The following is a 22556-nucleotide window of genomic DNA, read 5'->3' on the forward strand; positions in this document are numbered from 1 at the left end:
GTAAACATGGCAAATAATGGTGGGATTTAGGGACTCTGCAAACAGCGGTTTCCAATTTTATCTTCATAAAAATATCAGACCCTGAAAAGGTTACCAAGGTTACCCTGAAAGTAATATATATATATATATATATATATATATAATATATATATATAACGCAAAAACCTGTTTTTTTTTTGTTTTTTGTTTTTTTTTGCTCTCTCCTTTTTAGGTGTTGTGCCCCACGGTTAAAAATAGTTTAACCTTGTAAGACAGTGTTGAACCCCCCCCCCCCCCCCCCCCCTTATTCGTAAATCAAAAAGAATTAGCTTTACTTCCCTGACAACTACACATTGGAGCTGAAATTAGTTTTGTGGGTTATTATTACAGCTGACGGACTGTCATATATATGGTAACTATGGTAATATATACACACACACACACACACGTGTGTGTGTGTGTAATTTGAAAGAGCAAGTGTCCCTAACTCCCAAAATAACTGTCGGGGATGTAAATTTCACTGCCAGCATGATGAAGAGTGGACAAAAGATAACTTTGGAAGGATTACTGAAGTGTAAAAGTGATCATGCATATTTTTTACAGCGTAGCGCAACGCATCAACACAGTTTCAGTACTCGTTAACTATGCTAATTTACCTATCTGTATGATAAAAATCACCTTCGCCTGTGTGCTACGATATACCCAGCTCTGCATCTGCAGGATATGGAATGAAGGCAGTGCCAAAGACAGCCGAGGGATGTGGGTCCTGAAAGTGCCGGTGCAGATTGCTCGACTGTGATTGGCTGTTAAGTGCAATCCGCTTGACAACCAAGAGTCAACCAGCGATGATACTGTGGGAGGAGACGACAACAAGAGAAAAGGGCGCAGCAACGGAAAAAAAAAACAGTAAATAAATCACAAATAAAAACAGCAATTTGTCTGTTAAACAGACCTGGACATTAAAACAACAATACATGTATTTATAGCGCTGAGGAGGTGAGAACGTGGTATCAATGTAATGATGGTGGGGATGATGTATATTCTGCTTCTGTCTATTCTTTTACACGATCTAACAGTCACAACGGGTTGTGTCGAGTGTATTGCTTGCTGCTTAATGATCCGATGGTAGTTTGACTGGTGTGGACAATACAACAAATGCGTTTTATTTGATAATTTCGTCTCAGTGGTTTTGTTTGCAGATGAAGTTGCTGTGCCCTTCTAAAGAAGGCTGTGTTATTTACACCTATAAAGGCAGACAGACACTGAACTAGAAGTGAGCACATGTTTCTTTGTCACGATATTCAAGAGTCTATTTTTGATTGTTCCTACAATGTAGCTTATGGTGTTGAAAAGGGGGTTGTGTGCATTCAGAGTGCTCTTGTTGTACGGTAATACGGTGACAGTCGCTATCTTGTCATTGTAACTGTATGTAAAGTACTGGTTCAGACCAGCCCAAGAAACCTGCCAAATGGTGCTCTCAGTTGCAATTGAGTAGGAGGATGCGCACTGAAGGCTCTGTCGCTTTCCTGCCAAATAACGAGCCCTCTGTCTGGAGTGAATTCTGAAAGGAAAAAAAAAAAACACAGACAGAATGCGAGAGGGCAGGGTAAATACATTTGATGTGTTTATTTTATTTATTTATTTATTTATTACAAAAGTGAGATGCTGGTTTTGCTCCTTCAGATAAAAACATACTGGTCTAGATGTTTGCTGCTTTTGTTTTAGTAATCTCTCTCTTTTTTTAAATAGTTAATTGTTTTTTTTGTTTTTTTTTTAAATAAGTGTTTAGGTATGTATTTGTTAATACTGTGTTTATTGGTTAACCTTCATGTTATTATATCAGTGAATATGGCTATTGAACCCAGCCAAACGTTGTGTCTTATCCCTCGTCGTAGCATGCACTGGGACACACACCTTTAGTCACTAAATATGTGACTTAAATTATTGTATTTTAAATTTTCATTCGGCTAACAAACGAACAGTTGTTAATGGAATGCATTCAATATATCTTTGTTTTTATTGCATGCAGCTGCGCGTAGAATATGTTGAATTCTGATTATTATTTTGAATGTGAAGTATCTATCTATTTATCTGTCTGTCTATCTCTCTGTCTATATGTATTCGTTTTCTGGATTACACTGACAGAGACAAAGGTAACTGGTCTTAAAGGAGGAGCCAGGGTTAGTTTCCGACTCCAGTGCTTTGTGTGCATGACTGAGTGTCCCTTAAGAGTAAACACGTGCTGTATCATTTACTCCTACTGTTTATGTAAAGCAGAATGGGACAGCATGATGACGTGGAAAGAGTCCTGATCTTCAGTGCTTTACTATGTCTTGGTATACGTTACATGTTAGCGTTTTAGAAATGAAAAGTTCAACTGCACATTTAGAAGAACTGAACTGGAAACTGGCACTGAAGCTAAATAAGGGGTGGTAGTTAAGTTTGCAAAACATCAAGCTCCTTTTAAGTTGGCTGTTTCTGATGTTACAACAAAATGTTGTGGGATGCTATTATGTGGAATGAGCCTACACTGTACAGACCCTGATAAAGTTGAGAATACTTAATGGGAACCCTTTGTAACTAAAGTGACATTGGTGTTTATTATAGTAAAACATTAGCAACAATAACAAATACACATGTTTTGGCATTAAGGTCCAAAACTACAATTCTCAAAAGTGTGTTTTTTTTGCAGTTCATTTCAAAGCTGACATAATGACAGCAGAGGAGATAATAAACATTAAGGAGGTGGAGATCATCAAGCTGATCTTGGATTTTCTGAACTCACGGAAGCTTCATATCAGCATGTTGTCTCTTGAGAAGGAGAGTGGGGTCATCAATGGCCTATACTCTGACGACATGCTTTTTCTCAGGTAGGTGTGTATGGAAGAATATTTAAATACATGAAGTGAGTTCATTATATGGCTGGCCATGGACCTTTACCAATATTAAAATGCATTCAGTGTGAATTGTGTTCTCTGAAACTCGTTCAGTATCCTCTTGTTCCACCAAATGCTCAGTAAGTATCCATTCATTTTGTGGCCTATATTTATACTCTTTGTGTAATCCAAATTATAGCAGGTATTCACTTTGGCAAAGATTGAGACATACAAACTCAATGAAGAAAAACAATACCCTGGCAATTAAAACCAAGGCAAACTGGCTCCTGCAGACTATTCCTTCTTCAAAGAAAATTAGCTGTTTTACTTGAAACTCTTATAAATCATATTGAAATAGTCTCAATTAAACTATTCCAGCCACATACAGTACTTGCTAATCTAAATTCATTGTTCTTCTTGATTATAAACATGGGTATAGGGGTAGAATCATTTTGTGAAATGTCAACAACGTCATGGATGTCATGTTTCTTTCTTGCGAGCTTTGTGAGTTTAGTGTATATATTAAAAGAGAACACCATACTGTATGGTACAGCACATTAAAGTTATCACAATTCTACTTGGAAAGCCTGTTGGAGAGTAACCCTGAGCAAGTCATTGAACCTCCTTGTGCTCCATCTTTCAGATGAGATGTTGTTGTAAGTGACTCTGCAGCTGATGCTCGTATCTTGTAATTGTTATGGAAAAAGAACACGGCAGTAACCCTAGACATCAGAATATCTAATTTGAACAGTTTTGTCGTTAGCATTGGTTTTATTTAGCAATTAATCTGGATTTTAATGTTTTCCCAATAGATGGATTAACGAAAAACATCTTCAAAAAGAAAAAAAATCTGTCTATTTTTGTTTTGTTTTATACAGACAGCTGGTACTCGATGGCCAATGGGATGAGGTTCTTCAGTTCATCCAGCCCTTGGAATGCATGGAGAAGTTTGATAAAAAACGGTAAACTACATTGTTAATCGGAGCACACACTTTACAGCAGATGTTTTGCAAACTTAATTACCATATGATATAGCAGAACTTTGTTTACCGGTGATGAGGGTCTGTGATATTAAAATGTGTTGTACTTTACTTTCCACTGATTCAAGTGTTTTGACATAAAATACCTTGATGCATGGCACAACATTGTTTAGGAATTTTAGTACAGCATTCATGAAAAATAGAATGACAAGTCAGAGTGACTCCACTAAAGACTGGTGTGAGGGACTGTAGTTCAACTAGGAACTGGTAACTTAGTACACTGAGAAGTATGTGGATTAATGGCTCCTTGTAGGATTCATTTCATTTGTATAGATTTCTGTCTTTGTGTGGAAAGTTAACCCTATCAGTCCTGAATTATTTTTGTCGAGCTGAAGAATGCGAAATTAAGTTATATGATTAAAAAAGGAACTCCTTTCGTGAGCACACATGAGAACAGGACCAGTTTTTTTTTTTTTTTGTTGTTGCATATAAGGTGTTTAATGGGACTTTAAATCCCACATATTGAAAAATAACTTCTGTAATTACAGTTGCGGAATCTTTGGTCTCAAATGTCAAAACATGTTTGTAATTATATATTTTTTACTTTCCTTTTATCACTACAATACAGAAGCCGTTAACATACAGCGCTAAGATAAGGCAGGATCTTGAGATTAAGTATAATTTGATTAACTAAGTATTTGCAGCCTAGAAAATTTTTTAAGGAAAAAGAAAAGGGAACACCATTGCTCTAAAATATGCTCAAAAAGGAACCAATCTAGGATTAACTATTTTTGTTGCAGAATTTTAAAATCACAGTACATTCTAGTGTTGAAAGACTTTTTTCCTTTCCTTTTAGATTTCGGTATATAATATTGAAGCAGAAATTCCTTGAAGCCTTGTGTGTGAACAACGCAATGTCAGCAGAGGACGAGCCTCTGCATGTAAGTGGTTTATTAAACTGCTGATTAACAAAGGAACCATGACCAAATGGAAAGGTGTAGCCCTAAAATGTGATTTCATCAAATAAACCCAACTCCAGAATATCCCTCTACTGTAGAGATAGCAGAAACAGGATATGAAAGACTTCTTAAATGTTATTTCTGAAAACTAGAGCTAAAGTGACAGATGCACAAGCTTTATTTGAATGGCTAGTGTAGTAGATCATTTGAATTGACTTCTTTGGCTTCTGTTAACTCTTGGAAAGCTTTGCACTGTTTTTATATGTGATGTTTTTAAGTTCTATAAAGCCCAGGGAGGAGAGTAGTTTATGAAATATAACTACACTGTAGAACATGTTATTCAAATCGTGTATTGTGCAGTCCAGTCATTTATTATGTATGACTAAAGCCTTGTACACAGCTCCTTGTTCTCTTTAAGGTATTTAACAGTAATGATCAAATAGCATTAATGATATCAATTAAAAATACAATTTGAAATATTTGAAAGATTTTGTTTACAGATCCACAGTTATAAGTTTTTTTTTTTTTTTTTTAAATCCAGACCCATGCAGTTTAAAGCTGAGAATGGATAATGTGGCTTCTTTTAACTATGGTCCAATCTAGTGAGAAATGTCCTCCATCTTTCCTGTAGAATGGTCCTAGTGTGTCATTTATTATACATGAATGTATACTGCCTTACTCATGGAGAGGGAATCTTTCCTAATCCATCATCTGACTTGCTGGGTCAGATGTGTTAAAAAGCTAAAAGCCTAGGTTTTACACTTCTCTTTTCAGACTTTTGATTATTCAAGTGTGACAGAAAGGTGACAGGTTGTAAAGGTTTATATTGCACATATGACTAATGTGGGCGCAAAGTGTGGATGATACCATAACAACTTGTTTTCAAATCCCTTGCAAGCAACTGTACTTATTACATTTCATTTTGCTGTAAAGCCTTGCACGTATTAATGAAATATAATACAATCAGGACCCTTGTGAGGTTTAGATCTGTCGTTGCACAATGGAAATGTTTAGGTCCTTATTGGAAGTTTTATATTATGTAAATACAGACAAACAAAGATCTTACAACTTGATCAAATGACGCAAACTGTAATAACTGTGAGCCGTTGAGGTTGTTCTTGTAGCCCTCCAGAATAATCAAAATACAGACCTGTCACATTACTGCCCTTATTAATTCTAATTGACACTTTTATGGTAACTAAAATTGAAACACTAAATGATAAATCAACTATTTTAGTTACATTGTATTCTGTTCCAGCTGGAATTTACAATGCAGGAGGCTGTCAAGTGCCTCCATGGCCTGGAAGAGTACTGCCCCTCCAAAGACGACTACAGTAAACTCTGCCTGCTCCTCACCCTGCCTCGCCTGACCAACCACGCAGAGTTCAAGGACTGGAACCCCAGCACGGCACGGGTGCAGTGCTTCGAGGAGGCTTGCATCATGGTTGCAGAGTTCATCCCCGCCGACAGAAAGCTGAGTGAGGCCGGCTTCAAGGCCAGCAACAACCGTCTCTTCCAGCTGATCATTAAAGGGATGCTTTATGAGTGCTGTGTGGAGTTCTGCCAGAGCAAGGCCACTGGAGAGGAGATCACAGAGAGCGAAGTGCTGCTGGGCATCGACATGCTTTGTGGCAACGGCTGCGATGACCTGGATTTAAGCATGCTCTCGTGGCTTCAGAACCTGTCTCCCAGCGTTTTCTCTTGTGCATTCGAGCAGAAGATGCTCAGCATTCATGTGGACAAGCTAGTGAAACCCGCGAAAGCTGCACACACGGACCTCCTGACTCCTCTGATTAATAAGCTTTCTCCGTACCCTTCCTCTCCAATGAGGCGGCCCCAATCGGCCGATACCTACATGTCTCGCTCCTTGAACCCTGTGCTGGATGGGCTCTCCTACGGACTGACCAATCCTGATAAGAGAGTCACAGACCTGGGCAATAAGACCTCTGCAATGTCTCACTCCTTTGCTAACTTCCATTGTCCTGCGGGTCAAAACCTGAGCAGAAGCCTAATGCTGGAGAACACAGATTGTCACAGTATTTATGAAGAGTCCCCAGAGAGGTAGGCTGTTTATTTAACTATGCAGCCAAAATACTGTCTCTTAATAATTTTTTGTATTGTTTTAGCCTTTTTCCTTTTGTAGCTTGCACACTGATGCAACTTGCCTCCCTTATTTATTGTTTTCTTGGGTGGGTCACAAGTTTATAAAGGTTTAGTTCAGTCTGGAATGGCTTCATTTAAATTGGATATAACTTGGTATATTTGCACATTAATGTGTAGTTGGACTAGCAGCATTTTCTGCTTAGATTTACTGGGCCTGTCCCAGCCTCCTCTCCAATTGAAAAGCTGTAGGACTTGTATGTTCTGAACTCTGGTTACAAAGACAATTATATTACTTCTAGGACTAGCTTCATCCAGCATTACCATACTTACTCTAAACAAGTCATGCTGATTTTAAATAAACAACTTTCCAATCTGATCCACAAGCATTTAAGAAATGTGTTGGATATTTCTTCTCTTCATAATCATTTAGCATTTTTGTACACAAACTATAAATGAGCACAAAGTCCAGAGTTAAGCAGGACAAAGTACAATAAAAAACACAAAAGCCCCATAACAGGATGCATGATTGACAGGTGAACTTGTCAGGTTAGTACAGTGGTACTGATGCCAAACTGCAATGTACAAACTACAGACCTCCCTTTTAAAACTCAAATTAATCCACTCAGAGATTGTTACATTTACTATTGGTATATGTGGGAACAATTTGGAGGCACTGGAGCATATTGCTCTGACAGCTGAGGCCATATAAAAATGATTGTTTTAAACTAAGTTTCAATAAGGCTGCACATGCTACTGTAGTTCTACCTCGGTGTTCTAGTTTGGTATCATTAGCATAATTAAATAATAACATGTATATAAATCCATAATATTTATCAAATGATTTGAAAAGTTGCATACTAAAAACTGTAGTCTGTGGGGCGTGGCTAATACAGATAACTGTTTATATATTTTCTTAGGACCGAGACGCCTGTTGATGGACTTATGAATTCCAGTGGCCATCGGACTTTGTGTGAGAGTCCAAGCCCAGCCCCAGTGAGTGAACCTGCCCCACCTGACTCGAGCCAAGGACCAGGAAAACCAGAGAAGAATGAGGCAAGTCGGGGGGTTAAATCCAGCCTGGAAATTACTTGAATCCATTAGTGTCACTGTTTTTTTTGTTTTCTATATTTGAACGTCCAGGGAGCTCAGGAATAAGTTGAAACACGTTGTGCTTTAGGCTGGTTGGCTTGCTGTGCTGTGCTTTCATTCTTTTCCTGTAGTACTCGCTGTGAAAACCTTATTTGCATGGCTGGCTACTGAAATGACAGGCACTGGCCCCAAAGGAGACATGAAACTGCTGCAGCATTGTCTTCCCTAGAGGATTGTGACTGCTAAACTGAATAAGGCTGTTCTATATGGAGGCTTGTTTTTAAAGATTATTATTTATAAGAATCTAAATGGAACATTTAAATATTGTATTCCTTGTCAGAAATCAAGTTACAGATTGTAAGGAGATGAGGGTGAAGATTTAGAAAGTGCTATTTCTTAAAATAAAATGTATAGTTGAATATCTTTATGTAAAGGGGACTTTAAGAGAGTATAGATTGATATCCTGCAATCAAGCAGTCCAAAGTGAATTCTAGTTTGTTTGATTTTATAGCCCTTTTTTAACACTTTGATATTGTGGGTAGGAGTGACATCTCTGTGTGTTGTAAGGATCCTATTCAGATATGTGCTGCTTTGATTATCAAGCAAAGCTGGAATGGGTAGCATACGGAAAGAACTGCTGTCCAGAGACACAGCAGAATTCCGAGTGACTTTCCTAATGGAGTTTGGAAGCTACAAGTTTAAATTCAATCAGCATGAAAACAATTATGTTGTGTCGCCCCCCCCACCCCCCCCAGTCTAAATTAAATGTAATAAATGTAAACATTTATAGTAAGTGATTTATTTACCCAATCAAGTACAGATTTTAGCTTCTAACAGGGCCTTTTTTTCTTACCCTGATTGATAACATGCACCAGTGTCTGTATGATGCCTAAATACAAGGGCTGTGGCTGAATGAGTGCCTTGATTTAAAAATAGTGAGGGTGAAGGTGGAATTGTTTTGTTCTAATGTAGTGCGTAGTTTTACAAATACATTCATCTAAGAGTAGAAACCCAGGCCAGGGGCTACACGCAGAGGGTATACCACACTGTAAATGTAAACCAATGCACGTATTGATCTTTTAAATCTCCTGTGACTCTGGACACATCTGAACCGCAGACCGTAAATAAAGATTCTCTGACTGATTTTTCAATTTCAGACGGCTTATCTTCTCCAACATGTCACAGAGGGTGGTGTGATTGGTAGGACACTTAAAATCTCATCAGCCAGTACTGCAAAACCTCAAGCTTAAAAAGACACCGTGAGGTCAGATAAAGTACAAATGTGTGGTTTTGGTGGAGATTTACTTTGTGAGGGAGCTTGTGTGCTTTCAATGATTTATTATCGGCGCCCCCTAATGCAAACCAAACCAGAATGCAGTCCTGCAAATAAAATAACTCACATTCCTAGCACGTTTAAAAATACTTTAAGCTACCTCCAAGACATTTTCTATTTATATACATACATGGAGTAGAACATGGTAGGTAAATGTGTAGTCTACTTAGGGAAATGCTTTACAAAGCTACTGTATAGCAATAATTAGGGAAAGGCATGAAGCAAGCATTCTTTTTTTAGTGTGTGATTCTGTTGACAAAAAACTTTGTGGTGATGATAGACTGAAGCAAACTATGAAGGGATGCCTTTAATAAACATTATCTTGACAAACTTTCTACCAGACCCCAAAAGAATGTCCTGTATGTTGTGATAAAGTTACTATTAGTTATGAACTACATAAGGATCCATGGGTTTGTTAGGAACTTGCTCATCATGCTGCTGTAATAGGAAACTTTTCAAAGTAAATCCTCCTGATTTGCCCTTCAAAAGATAAGCAGTGCCATGCTTCTTGGTGTTTAGAGGGGAGGGGAGGTAGAAGCAGATGACCCCCAGATAAATTGGCATGAACTACGTTGTTAAATTTTATTCTTTTAAATCAGTGTTTCTCAACCTTTTCACCTTTTCGTAACAATGCCCCCCCCCCCCCCCCCCCCAGAGATCAGCTGAGCTTAGGCATCGCCCCCTTTTCACAGTAAAGAAGTTAAGAATTAGTGCTGATTAACAATGCTGTTTAATTACCATCAATTATTAATTACATTTAATTCCACTAGTTCCGAGAATTAGGGAAATAATTAATAAAACAAAAATAATTAAGCCCCAGTCACTGGTATAAAAACATGTAGATACATAAATAAAATGTTTACTATTATGGAATATTGCCAACATATCTTCTTTTCTTGCGCCATGCTGTGCATAGCAATAGAGATATGCAAACCGCTTCCTTTGAAATCGGGTACCCGACGAACCGGATACAAATGTCAGTGATCTGGTTGCAGTGATTATGTTTTTAGTAAAACTGATTATTAATTTCTGTCAAATATATATATTTGATAACTATAATTGACACGTTCACACTTTTGCAAAATATTTATTACTACAATAACAGTTTTTTCTTTTTTTTTCTTTTTTTTAATTCTATATATTTCCTTGGAGTATAATTCAGTCTCACTTTTACATGAAGTGATGAGAACGCTTCTGGCAAAATGAACCTTCAGCACCTCAAGGGGATAGTTTGCAAGACAACCCCAAGCAGAACGACATGATTTCAGCTATTTAAAAAAGTAATTTAACCCCAAGCTGATGGGGTAGTATTTCGGCTTGGGATCCTAACATACACTGACCTGTTTGAACATACCATGTGGTCAAAGATTTTTTTTAATTGTAAGCTCTGTGCACACAATGGCTTTCGCTGTTGTAATAAAACTGTTGCTGTGCAAATTGGAGATAATTGATTATTTTGTTAACTTTAATTAAACATGACGATTTTATAGATTGCACAATATTGTCGGAACTTCTGCTCACACGTTGATATATGGACATGTTTTTCTAAATAGTTTTGGAACCAGAATCAAACTACCCGGTTCGGAACCGATTCCAAAAATCTCTTCAAATGCACATCACTCGATAACAGTAAGAATAAATTGAAATTGAGACGTGTAGCGTAACATGGCAACAGGCATAAATGAAACGGCTGCTTCATTCTGATTGGACCATATTACATTTGCATGACAAACCGGACAGCACAAATGGCAGTGACATGGCTGCGTAGCAACAAACATTTCTGACTTGATGTGTACATGATCTTATAATGCACAAGTCACTGAGTACATCACTGACACATTGTGTGTAAGTAGTTAATCAACATTTTTTTTTTTAAGCTAAAATGCCCCCTTAGTTGGTCACAATGGCGTTTTTATTTGTAGCTATGACATGTCATATACATGGGGCTGTACATTAAAAAAAAAAAAAAAAAAACACTATTTAAAACATTTAAAATAAGTACTGTAAAAAACGATCCTTCCCAGAATTTTCAGAAAATACTAAAATGCCATAATCCAATGATGACAATTATTTAGTTGGATTGTAGATTGATTTAACACAAATATGTGTATTTATATTTATTGTCTTAAATAATATTGTTCACCTGCGCCACAGCTTCTGTTTCAGAACTAGATAAGCGCGGTGGAGTAATGAAAACTGAAGTGTTTCCTGTTCCTCCACAGCTGCGTGAGTCCACAGAACAGTTCCAGGAGTACTACCGCCAGCGCATGCGTTACCAGCAACATCTGGAGCAGAAGGAGCAGCAGAGGCAGCTGTACCAGCAGATGTTACAGGAGGGGGGAGTGAACCAGGAGGACGGGCTTGATCAACAGCAGAACCTTACTGAGAAGTTTCTCAACAGGTCAGCCTACGCCTCCCACACCGCGTCACTATGTTTAGATCATCAAGTAGGGTTTGGTTTGGGAAGAACTACTTCGTTCCACTTGCATTGAAAGGCATTTTGCAGGATTTCGGGTATTATGATTCCAAATAACTTGCATCCTAGTTTTTTTTGTAACCATGATTCTGAATACAACAGGAATTGTTCCACAGAGCATCCTTACACAGAATTCACAATGCTTCCAAGTGGACCACAAAGTGCAACCTCACCTGTTGTGGTAGTATTTTAAATATGATGCCTGCATATAATCATGGAATTGAAATGTGTGAATTATACTGTCTTGTAAAAACCATACTCGAAAATCTAATATTTAGAATACTGCTTTCGTGTACATATACCAAATCGCTCATTGAACCTTGTGTTGATTTGGAACCAGTTTAAGCAAGAAAACAGAAATCTGATGAAAAAGGGGACGGAGAAGATTGTTTAACATAATCTGAATGTTATATTGCAGATTTGAATCTTAGCCATCAAAACTAAAAACATCTTAGTTTTTTTAGTATATTTGAAATCCTCTTTGATCTCTTATGTGTAGATTTCTGGACACATCTAAATATTCATCTTGTACAGTCACTATGAAAGGTTTAAAAGATTCATAGCAGCCTTTTGAATGCCAGTGAAGTCACCTGCCGTGGTGTACTGAGAAGCTTTTGCTGCTGAGGCCATATTGAGCTTAGGATTCACAGTCTAATTATATCTCCCAATGGGGGGGTGGGGAAATCTGAACACTAATTGGGTGTAAGATTGTCACTGTCTGCCAAAAGGGACAGATGTGTTTGTCATTGTACAGACTGCACTTTCTGATGTGCCTGAAGAGAACTCATTACTGTTGTTCTCAGTATTCCTTGTACATGTTAAAGGTCTGTGTGGTACAGAGCATCACAAGTCGCTTTTAGTTGTGTACAAGAAATTTCAGAATGATAATGCAGAACCTAATTCTAGAAAATGCTGGATTGAAGGTGAACATTCTTAGAGTATAAAAGGGTTAGGCATAGGGTGATTGCTGTCATTACCAGTAAGTCAATATGGGAAAAAGTAAAGAGCTCTTTATTGTCATACATCTGGAGAAGAGTACAAGAAGATTTACAAGCATTTGAGTATCCCAATTTCAGCTATTATTTCTATTATCAAGAAGCACAAGACTCATGGTATTGTCACAGCGCTCCCTCGGTCTGGAAGAAAGAAGGTTCTTTTACCAAGAACAAGTAGAAGGTGGTTAATAACAATCCGAGATTGACTGCTGAAGATATTCATAGTGAATTGACTGCAAGTGAGACTGGGGTTTCCATTTCAACCACAGGTCGAGTATTGCATGCTGAAGGTCTCAGTGGTCACAGGCCAAGGAAAAAGCCACTCTTAGGAGAACGTACATTTTTTTTCACGAGGGACATAACCCTGTCTGCACGTAGCAAATTACTACCACTGCTTGTATAAGCTGTCCAATTTAACATTTCAGGATATTGTCAATTTAATCAAATCTTCCCTGAAGCAACATCCTAATTATAAAAATTGTGATTGGTACTCAAAATCCATTAACCAGTAGTCTTTGGCTGTTAAGAGCTTCTTGCTTTCAAAACTAAAGGACACATAGAATAACTTTAAAAGTTGTCTTTGTTGTGCACATTGAATTGCTCTTTTTTGAATTTCTGCAGTTGCTATGCAACATTCAGTAGGCTATTTCAACACCTCTCAGATCAGTAAAGTTGTGGTTAAAATGAGAATAAAAAAGCTTTATTTGGAAATGGAGCCCAGAAAAACTGAACCAGATTAAGAAGTGGTTCTCTGTTCTTTACCGAGCACAAAAACACAGCAAAAAAAAAAAAAAACGTGTTTTCCTGCAGGTCTGTTCAGAAGCTGGAGGAACTGAATGTTGGAATAGACCATCTGGGGGGTGAGGTGCAGTCTCTCAATCAGCAGTGCAATGGAAACAATATAAACAGCAGCCCTGCTGATGGCAGCGTAACTCATGAAAAGGGTCAGCAGAAGGAAGGCCAAAAAGTGACCACCAGCACTCCCCAGAAAGTTGGAGCTAGAGGGATACCTTCCTTAGATGAGTCCCCAGTATTTTTGTGTCAAGGGTAAGCTGTACATTTTACATTAAACCATTTATATCTGTCATTATCAGCTAAGGGATGAGACAGGTGATAGCATTTAAAAAGGTGAGATTTTAACCATGACCTAATAATGAATGCATAATCATGAGTATTTTTTTGTATTTTCTGTGGGATATAGATAAGAGAAACATAAATACATGTGCAGTAGTTATATAACAATTGATGAGCAGGAGAGGGGTATGTCACGAGGGCTGATTCTGCAGCCAATTGTAAATTCAGTGATTTATTCCACAATCACATTCAACGTCTTACAGCAGAAATCTAATAAGGTAATTTAAGAAATGTGTTTGTTTTGTTCTCCTTTTCAGTGCAAACTCTGTAGGTGAGCTTCGAGACCGTGCTGCACAGCTGCTGCATTTGGAGGATCCTGCATTCTCCCCAACACGTTCAAGGGGAGAAGAGGTAAGGATAATATAGAAATATATAATAAAACCATACTTTGGAAGAATGCTCACTGTACTAAAACAGAGCAGATGCTAACGTGTTTTGTTGAAAAGATTACGAGAAGGTCTATTTCTATTTCTACCAAACCTAAAAACAGAAAAAAAACACTGAAGTCATATACTGTACACAGGAATTGACCAGAGGTTTGTGACTTTCCTCGCATAAGCATGTATAGAAAAATGTGTACTTAATGGAAACATATCAGAGCTCTCTGAAAATGGAACACTTCATCCAAACCCTATTGTTACTAACAAGTGGTAACATGGTGGTAACTTATTGTTGTTTCCTCTGAAATATTGTCTAGGGTGAAAAAGCTAAAACCCAGTTTGTCGCCATCAACACAATGGAAGACACACAGGCTGTCAGAGCCGTCGCCTTCCATCCCAGCGGAGCGTTGTATGCTGTGGGCTCTAACTCCAAAACACTACGTGTATGTGCCTACCCAGAGGTACTAGATCCAAGGTAGGAGGCGCGCTAACTAAGAAATCTATTCTAAAAAAATACGTAACATTCTGTAGAATCTTTGATATTGTCTCAAACAGGTCATTAAACTATATATCTATACTTGTCTACAATTCTTTGTTTTCTTGCATAACCTTTTCTAAAGCAGTTTAAAGTATGATTATATTTAGGACTTCTGATTTTCTTTGTTTTCCGACGACAAGCGAGTAATCTTTATTAAAGCTATAATGAAAAATAAAGTATTTTATGCTGGGCACACTTTATTACAATCATTCTGCGTGACTGTATTTCCATTAATAAAGAGGAGTCGCTTTTGCTTTGAAATGAAAAAGACGATTTAAAGCCCTTTTAGTTGTTTCATAGAAAAACCCAGTAAATCAAATTTACTATTAACACTTTTCTCAGTTGTGATTGAGATACAAAAAAGGCTTAACAGGTATCAAATACATTTTTTAAATAGATAGAAAAGTATGCGTAAAACACAGAAAAATCAGAAACCTTAATTATATTATATATGAAAATGAGTACATGTTGTTAATGTTTTTTTTCTGCAGTGCTTATAGCACCCCAAAGCAACCTACAGTGCGCTTTAAAAGGAACAAACACCACAAGGGGTCCATATACTGCGTGGCCTGGAGTCACTGCGGACAGCTGTTGGCAACGGGTTCCAATGACAAATACGTAAAAGTTTTACCATTCAGTGCTGAAACTTGCAATGCTACAGGTGAGATCATATGAATACACAAATAAAGTAAACAATGTGCTGAAGTGTTGGAGCTCACCTCATGTGGCACCTTGCAATCTTTATTTAACCCTTGGATCCTCAAAAGCTCAAAAGACTGCTGAGTGTTTCTCTCCTAATATTGCCAGAGTGGGTCAAGAGAACGGAAATGTGAAAATGTTTCAGGTCAGATTCTTTCCCCCCCTTGCCTTGGGGTTTTCTGTCATTGCTTAAACAGCTGTTTGTTCCTGCAGGCCCAGATCTGGAGTTCAGTATGCATGATGGCACAATTCGGGACCTGGCTTTCATGGAAGGTCCAGAAAGTGGGGGAGCTATTTTAATAAGCGCTGGTGCTGGAGACTGCAATATTTACACCACAGACTGTCAGAGAGGGCAGGGCTTACATGCTTAGTGCTCTGATGGTCCTCACAGGTAAATTTAGACATCCCTTTAAATTGACTTAGTATATCATCTCAACTTATATATATATATATATATATATATATATATATATATATATATATATATATATATATATATATATATATATATATATATATATATATCTATCGACACACACACACACACACACACACACACGCACGCACAATGCTCCCTCGCTATAAGGCTTTCGGTTATAACACGCCTCGGATATAACGCTCTCACAGCATGTTCCCCAATTCCCTATACTAGTGATTCATGCAATATTTCTACAGTAAATACAGTACCGATGTTGTTCAAACTGTAAACAACTTCCGTTTCTGTCTCTCCCTTTTGATACAGTATCTGAACTGAAGAAAAGCTGCGCTGGCACAGCATAGCACAGACATATTATTCAGCATTCGTTTTATAACTAACTAAATATTAGGCCTATTACGTGGTTATCTTTCCTAATGTATTTACTTTTTTGCTGCAAGGGGAGATGCAGCTTTCTCCAGGAGACGAGACACTTCAGCCCCGCTCCAGCAACCAAACCTGGGTCGAGCCCATTCCCTCTTCCCCTCGCCCGACCTGCTCTCCTTCTCGCGCTTCGTTTGCGTGTCTGTTGCTTCGAACTCCTGACCGCCGTTTAGCCAGGCTATTTACAGTTTAAAAACTACTAATTAAAATGATCCAAGAGAGGGAATGTTTTTTTTTTTTACATTTTTGCTTCACTATATGTGGATTCTAGAGAGGGAGATATTTTATTTTGTATTTTAGTCAGATGTGTGAGGTGTCCTGCTGCGCCCCCAACCCACTTCCCATTTGTAATGCTCTTCAGTTATAATGCTCATATTATGTGTCCCCTGAGACCCGTGTTATAGCAAGGGAGCACTGTGTGTGTGTGTGTGTCTCTCTCTCTCTCCACCAGGTTTTTCATGATTATCTATTCTTTTAACTGTGTAAACTTGCCTATAGACACTTAATATTTCATTATATGATACGTGTACTTGTATAAGCTGATAATCATAAGTGAATTGCATTCGAAAATTTAATTTTAAAATGAAAATGTAAATCTGGTCAATTTCAATGAAATGGTTTCCCAAAGCAAGGGGATTTCAGTCTGAAGCCCAATTCAGTTAAAAGTCTGAAATGTGTATAACATGGTGTTAGAACACTGGCCTAAGTATAAAAGTGTCTTTGTTAGATGTTCTCTGAGTTAACTAGCACGTTACCTAATTAACCTTTTGTCACCAATTATTGTTAACAGGTGAGGGTCCATGATTACTATAAATATAGGTAGCATAGGTTCAAGTTTGTCATTCCTGAATGTAAGGGAGCAGAAAATGGCAAAATACGCTCAGTTAAGCAAAGAAAAAAGACTCTCTGTAATTACTTTAAGAAATGAAGGTCAATCTTTAAGACAAATCGCAAGAACTTTGCAAGTGTCTGTGACTGCTGTGGCCAAGACCATCAAACGTTTTGAAGAAACTGGCACTCATGAAGACCGAACAAGGTCAGGCAGGCCAAGGGTGACCTCAGAATCAGAGAACAAGTTCATTCGAGCCACAAGTCTGCGAAACCGGTGATTTACTGCCCCTGAAATACAAGCACAGCTAAATGCTACTAGAAGTACAGATGTTTCAACATCAACTGTTCAGAGGAGATTGCGTGAAGCTGGCCTAACTGGAAGAATTGCTCCAAAGAAACCATTGTTAAGAGTGCAGAATAAGAGGAAGAGAGTTGCCGTTTGAGGAGTGGAAGTCGGTCTTATGGACCGGTGAGTCAAAATTTGAAATATTTGGGTCCAATCGCCGAGTATTTGTAAGACTCGGAGAGGGTGAGCGCATGTGTTCTGCATGTGTGGTTCCCACTGTCAAGCATGGAGGAGGCAGTGTCATGGTCTGGGGTTGCTTTGCTGGTGACAGAGTTGACAGACAGGTGATTTTTACCAAGTCCATGGCAAGCTCAACCAGCATGGCTATCATAGCATACTTCAGAGGCATTCAGAGGCTATCATAGCATACTTCAGTGGCATCCCATTCCATCAGGATTATGGCTAGTTGGGCAGTCCTTCATTCTTCAGCAAGATAATGACCCGAAACACACCTCAAAGTTGTGCAAGAACTATCTGGTGAAGAAGGAAAGTGAAGGACAAGTCAACCTAATGACCTGGCCTGCCCTGTCTCCAGACCTCAATCCCATAGAACTTTTATGGGACGAACTGGACAGCAGAGTCAAAGCAAAGCTACCCACAAGTGCCCTACATCTCTGGGAATTGCTGCAGAAGAGCTGGGAAGACATGTCGGGTGATTTCCTGCTGAAACTTGTTAACCGAATGCCTCGTGTTTGTGAGGCTGTTATTAAGGCAAAGGGTGGCTAATTTGAGGAATCCAAGATTCAGAGACAATTTTCAATTTTCTTGAACATTGCTTTGATACTCCTTATGTTTTGTTTTGTATATTGTAACATGTGTTTTCATTTTCAAATATTTACAGAAACGTATACGACGTAAAACATTGTCAATTATGAAAAAAAACTAGTTTCCAGCAAGTGTTCTCAAACTTTTGACTGGTACTGTGCGTGTGATATATATACACATATGTGTGTGTGTGTGTGTCTATATATATATATATATATATATATATATATATATATATATATATATATATATATATATATGGGAGATTTTTTTTTTAAATCTCAAATTCCATTACTACTTATTGTAATTCTATATAATTGTAATTACTAGTTTTAATGTAGTGATATGCAAAATGTTTGCGTAATATGGTGGGTAATGTTGTCCTGTTTGAATTCAGGTCACATTTTATCGCTCTACACCTGGGGAGGGTGGATGATTGCGTCTGGCTCACAAGACAAGACGGTGAGGTTCTGGGACCTGAGGGTGCCCAGCTGTGTCCGAGTCGTGGGCACTGCTTTGCACGGATCAGGTAAGAACTGCAAGATAGCTGTGCCACTAATGCATACTTCAGGGTGTCCTGTGGGAATCTTCTTACAATAGTCAAGTTTAGTTTTCCCTGTTGACCCTTTAAGTCAAGCTGAAATAAAATGTATAATTTTATTTACTCGTTGATAAATTGGGTTCTGAGTTTGGTTTCAGACATTACGTTCACTAAAGCTTGAATGGAATATTAATAGTAATTCAAATATAAATAATGGTACTGTTCACTGTTGTAATGTGGGTACTTATAAATGGAGAATTTACTGTTATTTAAAGACTGCAGTAAAATTAAATGGTGTTGTCACTCCCCCCCCAACTTCTACAATAAATCAGATTTGTAAACTTGGTTGCTTTTCTGGAAGGAGAATCCGCCCCTAACCAACATGTCAACAGCAAGCTCATAAAGGCTCTGTGTGTTATTCTCTCATGTCGCTTCTTTTGTTTCGGCTTCTCAGTCACGCGCTGGGAAGCCGAAACGGGAGTCGACTGGTTAGAGCCTGGTGGAAGGGCTGCTGTCAGCCACGGATTCCCTGAGGTTTCCCCCTACATCAAAAATTAAAAATATGTGAGTAGGGGGTTTTTCCTTACCTGAGTGCTGAGCGGTTCATATTTAGCTGTGCGGAGTGCATGATCAAGTTGGAGAGGCTGGGCTCTTTCCCCGGCCGCAATCGTGCTCTGGGGGACAGGCCGTGTCTCAGCTGCTCATTTTCATTAATTTCTTCAGTATTTGGGGGGTAGGTGGCAGTGCTCCACTGTGGGGTGTGTTAATCATGTATTAGTTTTTTCCATTTATGGTGTGGCAGCCTTGTCTTTTTGGGGGAAGGTGGAAGGTGGCCCATAGCCATTTCCTATCTACGGCACTGAGAAGCATGTAACTGTGGTTTTTCCAGCCGGCCTCGCACAGGTACCCATCGAGCACCCACGGTCGAGGCCTCCTGCCAAATTTATCTGTCACTCTGGCCCTGAGCGCCAGTCACAGTCATCGGGCCCTGAGCGCCCATCACAGTTCATTAAATCATCTGCAATTGCAATAATAAATCATTCATTCATTGCGGATTCTCCGTGCTGAATACATTGTTCTGTATGCTGTTGAGTTAAAGTAACAAAAAAAAGAAAAACTTTTAACCATTAATTGGTTTGGAATGAAAGACATCGATAAAAACTTCTCATTGAAACATTTGTCTTTCTAGTACTGTTAAATTTAACAGATGACCTAAGATAATGTGAGTGGTATTGCAGTGTTACCAGGCTTCCAATCCTTTGCTTGTGTTGCAGGCAGTGCTGTGGCATCCGTGGCTGTGGACCCCAGTGGGCGTCTCCTGGCTACTGGTCAGGAGGACACTAGCTGCATGCTGTATGATATAAGAGGGGGGCGGATGGTGCAGACCTATCGCCCTCACAGCAGTGACGTCCGCTCCGTCCGCTTCTCTCCCGGTGCGCACTACCTGCTGACTGGCTCCTATGACACTAAAGTCTTGCTCACAGATTTGCAAGGTAAGCTTTGGTTCAAACCCCACTAAGGAAAGGAAGTCTTGGGGATATGGCAATCCACTTCACCAGATGTCATCTTATTCATGTACATCAATTTTCCTTCTTTCCTTTAGGAGACCTTACCAAGCAGCTTCCGCTCACAGTTGTTGGGGAACATGCGGACAAGGTGATACAGTGCAGATGGCACACACAGGATCTGTCCTTCTTGTCTTCATCTGCAGACAGAACAGTCACACTGTGGACTTACAATGCATAGGACTGTTTTCAGTAACGCTTTTATGCAGATGAAGCACAGAAACTCCTACCTGAATGGACTGGAAATGTTCAATGTTAATACTGAAACTGACGAAACTCATCTAGTGGACAAATCCTGGGGTGGCACGTATTAGTGTGTCTCTCCGTATGCTTGTGCTAATGAAAGTGTTTAAATGATTTTACTATGCTTTCAATCTTCCATGTGCATCCATGCTTCTGTGACTAATTATAGTCCTGTAACTTGTGTACAATGGCTGTTTGTTATTAAGCGTGCACATGAAAAAAAGGCTAAATTAATGTGTTTCAGTTTCATCAATGCATTCCCTAATTTTGTGCCTGCAACTGATTAATTAGGGCAACAATGCACTTAACTTTAACCGACTTTTACACCCTAACCTGGGATCATTCTAATGGTTTGTATAATGGGTGCTGCTCAAGTGGTAAAAATCCACTTCTGCAAAATATGATACAAAACCTTATCTATCTCCATGTTAAAACCATGCGGTGTTAATGATATGGTGCCTTGGTCAGTCAGTTTCCATCAGTAGCTTTATTTAGATGGATCGCTCTGTGTTTAACCATTCCTCCTTGGAAACACATTAGAAATAGCAGATCTGTCCAAAGCTGTTTCCACGGTTGTTTTTTAGGTTGGCAAAATGTAATCGGTACGGTTTGTGGAGAAAGGGTTGAACTTCATGTTGTAGAATTAGGTCACCAAACTCCTACACTTACATCCTTGTAAATATAGCAAATGTGCATAAAACATTTTTAAAAACACATTTTTCAAAAAAGAAATTCTTAAGAATCAATGTGGTTGATTTCAAAGTTGTATTTATTGCTGCAGTCCAAGTTGATAATACTGCTTGCTAAAAAAATAGCTTGTTAAATGTCAGTATTTAATAGGGAATAAAATATCCTATTCTGTTTGTGTGTGTATAAGAAGGCCAGTAACTTTAGAGTTTTTCATTGATTTGTTTTTAACTTCTTTCCCTTTTTGTATATCATGCATATGTGTTTAGGGTACCATAGAAGGTATAATTCGATTGCCGGCAGCCTGAGGCAGTTTATGTAATTGCAGCTTCAAATAGCAGGCTATGCCTGCACGCATAGGTTGCTGTTTTATATAAATATTTCAGTTTAAATATGTGCACAAAAGCATGGCATACACATATGCATGATCGTAGAAAGGAGAAAATATTGCTTTCCATTGGCTAATTTTGCACTTCCTTAATAACACAACAAAATTCCTATTGCTTAAGAAGTGCAGATCATACTGTATTAATGGTTTTGATTTCTCTTCTTATTGTACAGGTCTTTTATTGTATAATCTTTTTTTTTTTTTTTTTTTATTAAAAGCCGAAATAAAAGGTAGATTTATTATATTTATTTGTAATGTAGTTTGTTTCTGTTTATATTTACCAGACGACTGTCTGTGCACTTACAATAAGTAGCTTTGATTTGATTTAATTGGTAAAAAAATGACAAAAGTGATAGAATTATGGAAGTCTGACAGTGCTGTGTTCTCTCAATAAAAGCCATTGACACTTTATTTAGTTACACCTGTTGCCTCTTTCTCAAGAAGATTTACAGAAATAATTGAAAGAGCAACACTTACACTTTACAAATGATGGGATGTTTTTAAATGTAATATGTATTTATATTACTGCAAATAATATATTGTATCAACTACTGGAGAAACCTAAAACCATGACTGCAAAGAGAATCAAAAGGTATTTGCACTTATGTCTGTACTTAAGGAGTTCCAGAAGTACATAGCAATGACGGTTTTATGGAGTGGTTATAAAACTGCAAATACCCCAAGGGTGCTTGTCACACCTTTTCAAGTCAAGATGCAGTGACAACCAATACATCACACTTCAAGCGAGACATACTGTTCCTTTCACTTGTATTGTGTTTTTTCTTCTTTC

General features: G+C 38.3%; 1 protein-coding gene across 1 annotated transcript; it reads left to right on the plus strand.

Moving 5' to 3' along the window:
• The first annotated feature begins 718 nt into the window (after nt 1–718).
• On the plus strand, nt 719–22177 carry LOC121331134 (WD repeat-containing protein 47-like). The gene is given in 16 exon segments (XM_041278346.1): nt 719–975; nt 2672–2849; nt 3734–3817; nt 4692–4776; nt 6053–6855; nt 7815–7950; nt 11542–11720; nt 13601–13837; nt 14182–14275; nt 14622–14779; nt 15334–15503; nt 15755–15911; nt 18211–18224; nt 18740–18871; nt 20158–20376; nt 20487–22177. Coding segments are annotated over 15 exon segments (2769 nt in total). The 5' UTR covers nt 719–975; nt 2672–2691; the 3' UTR covers nt 20630–22177.
• Nucleotides 22178–22556: the final 379 nt, after the last annotated feature.

This window comes from Polyodon spathula, chromosome 18 (genome assembly GCF_017654505.1).
Source record: "Polyodon spathula isolate WHYD16114869_AA chromosome 18, ASM1765450v1, whole genome shotgun sequence".
NCBI classification, from domain to species: Eukaryota; Metazoa; Chordata; class Actinopteri; order Acipenseriformes; family Polyodontidae; genus Polyodon; species Polyodon spathula.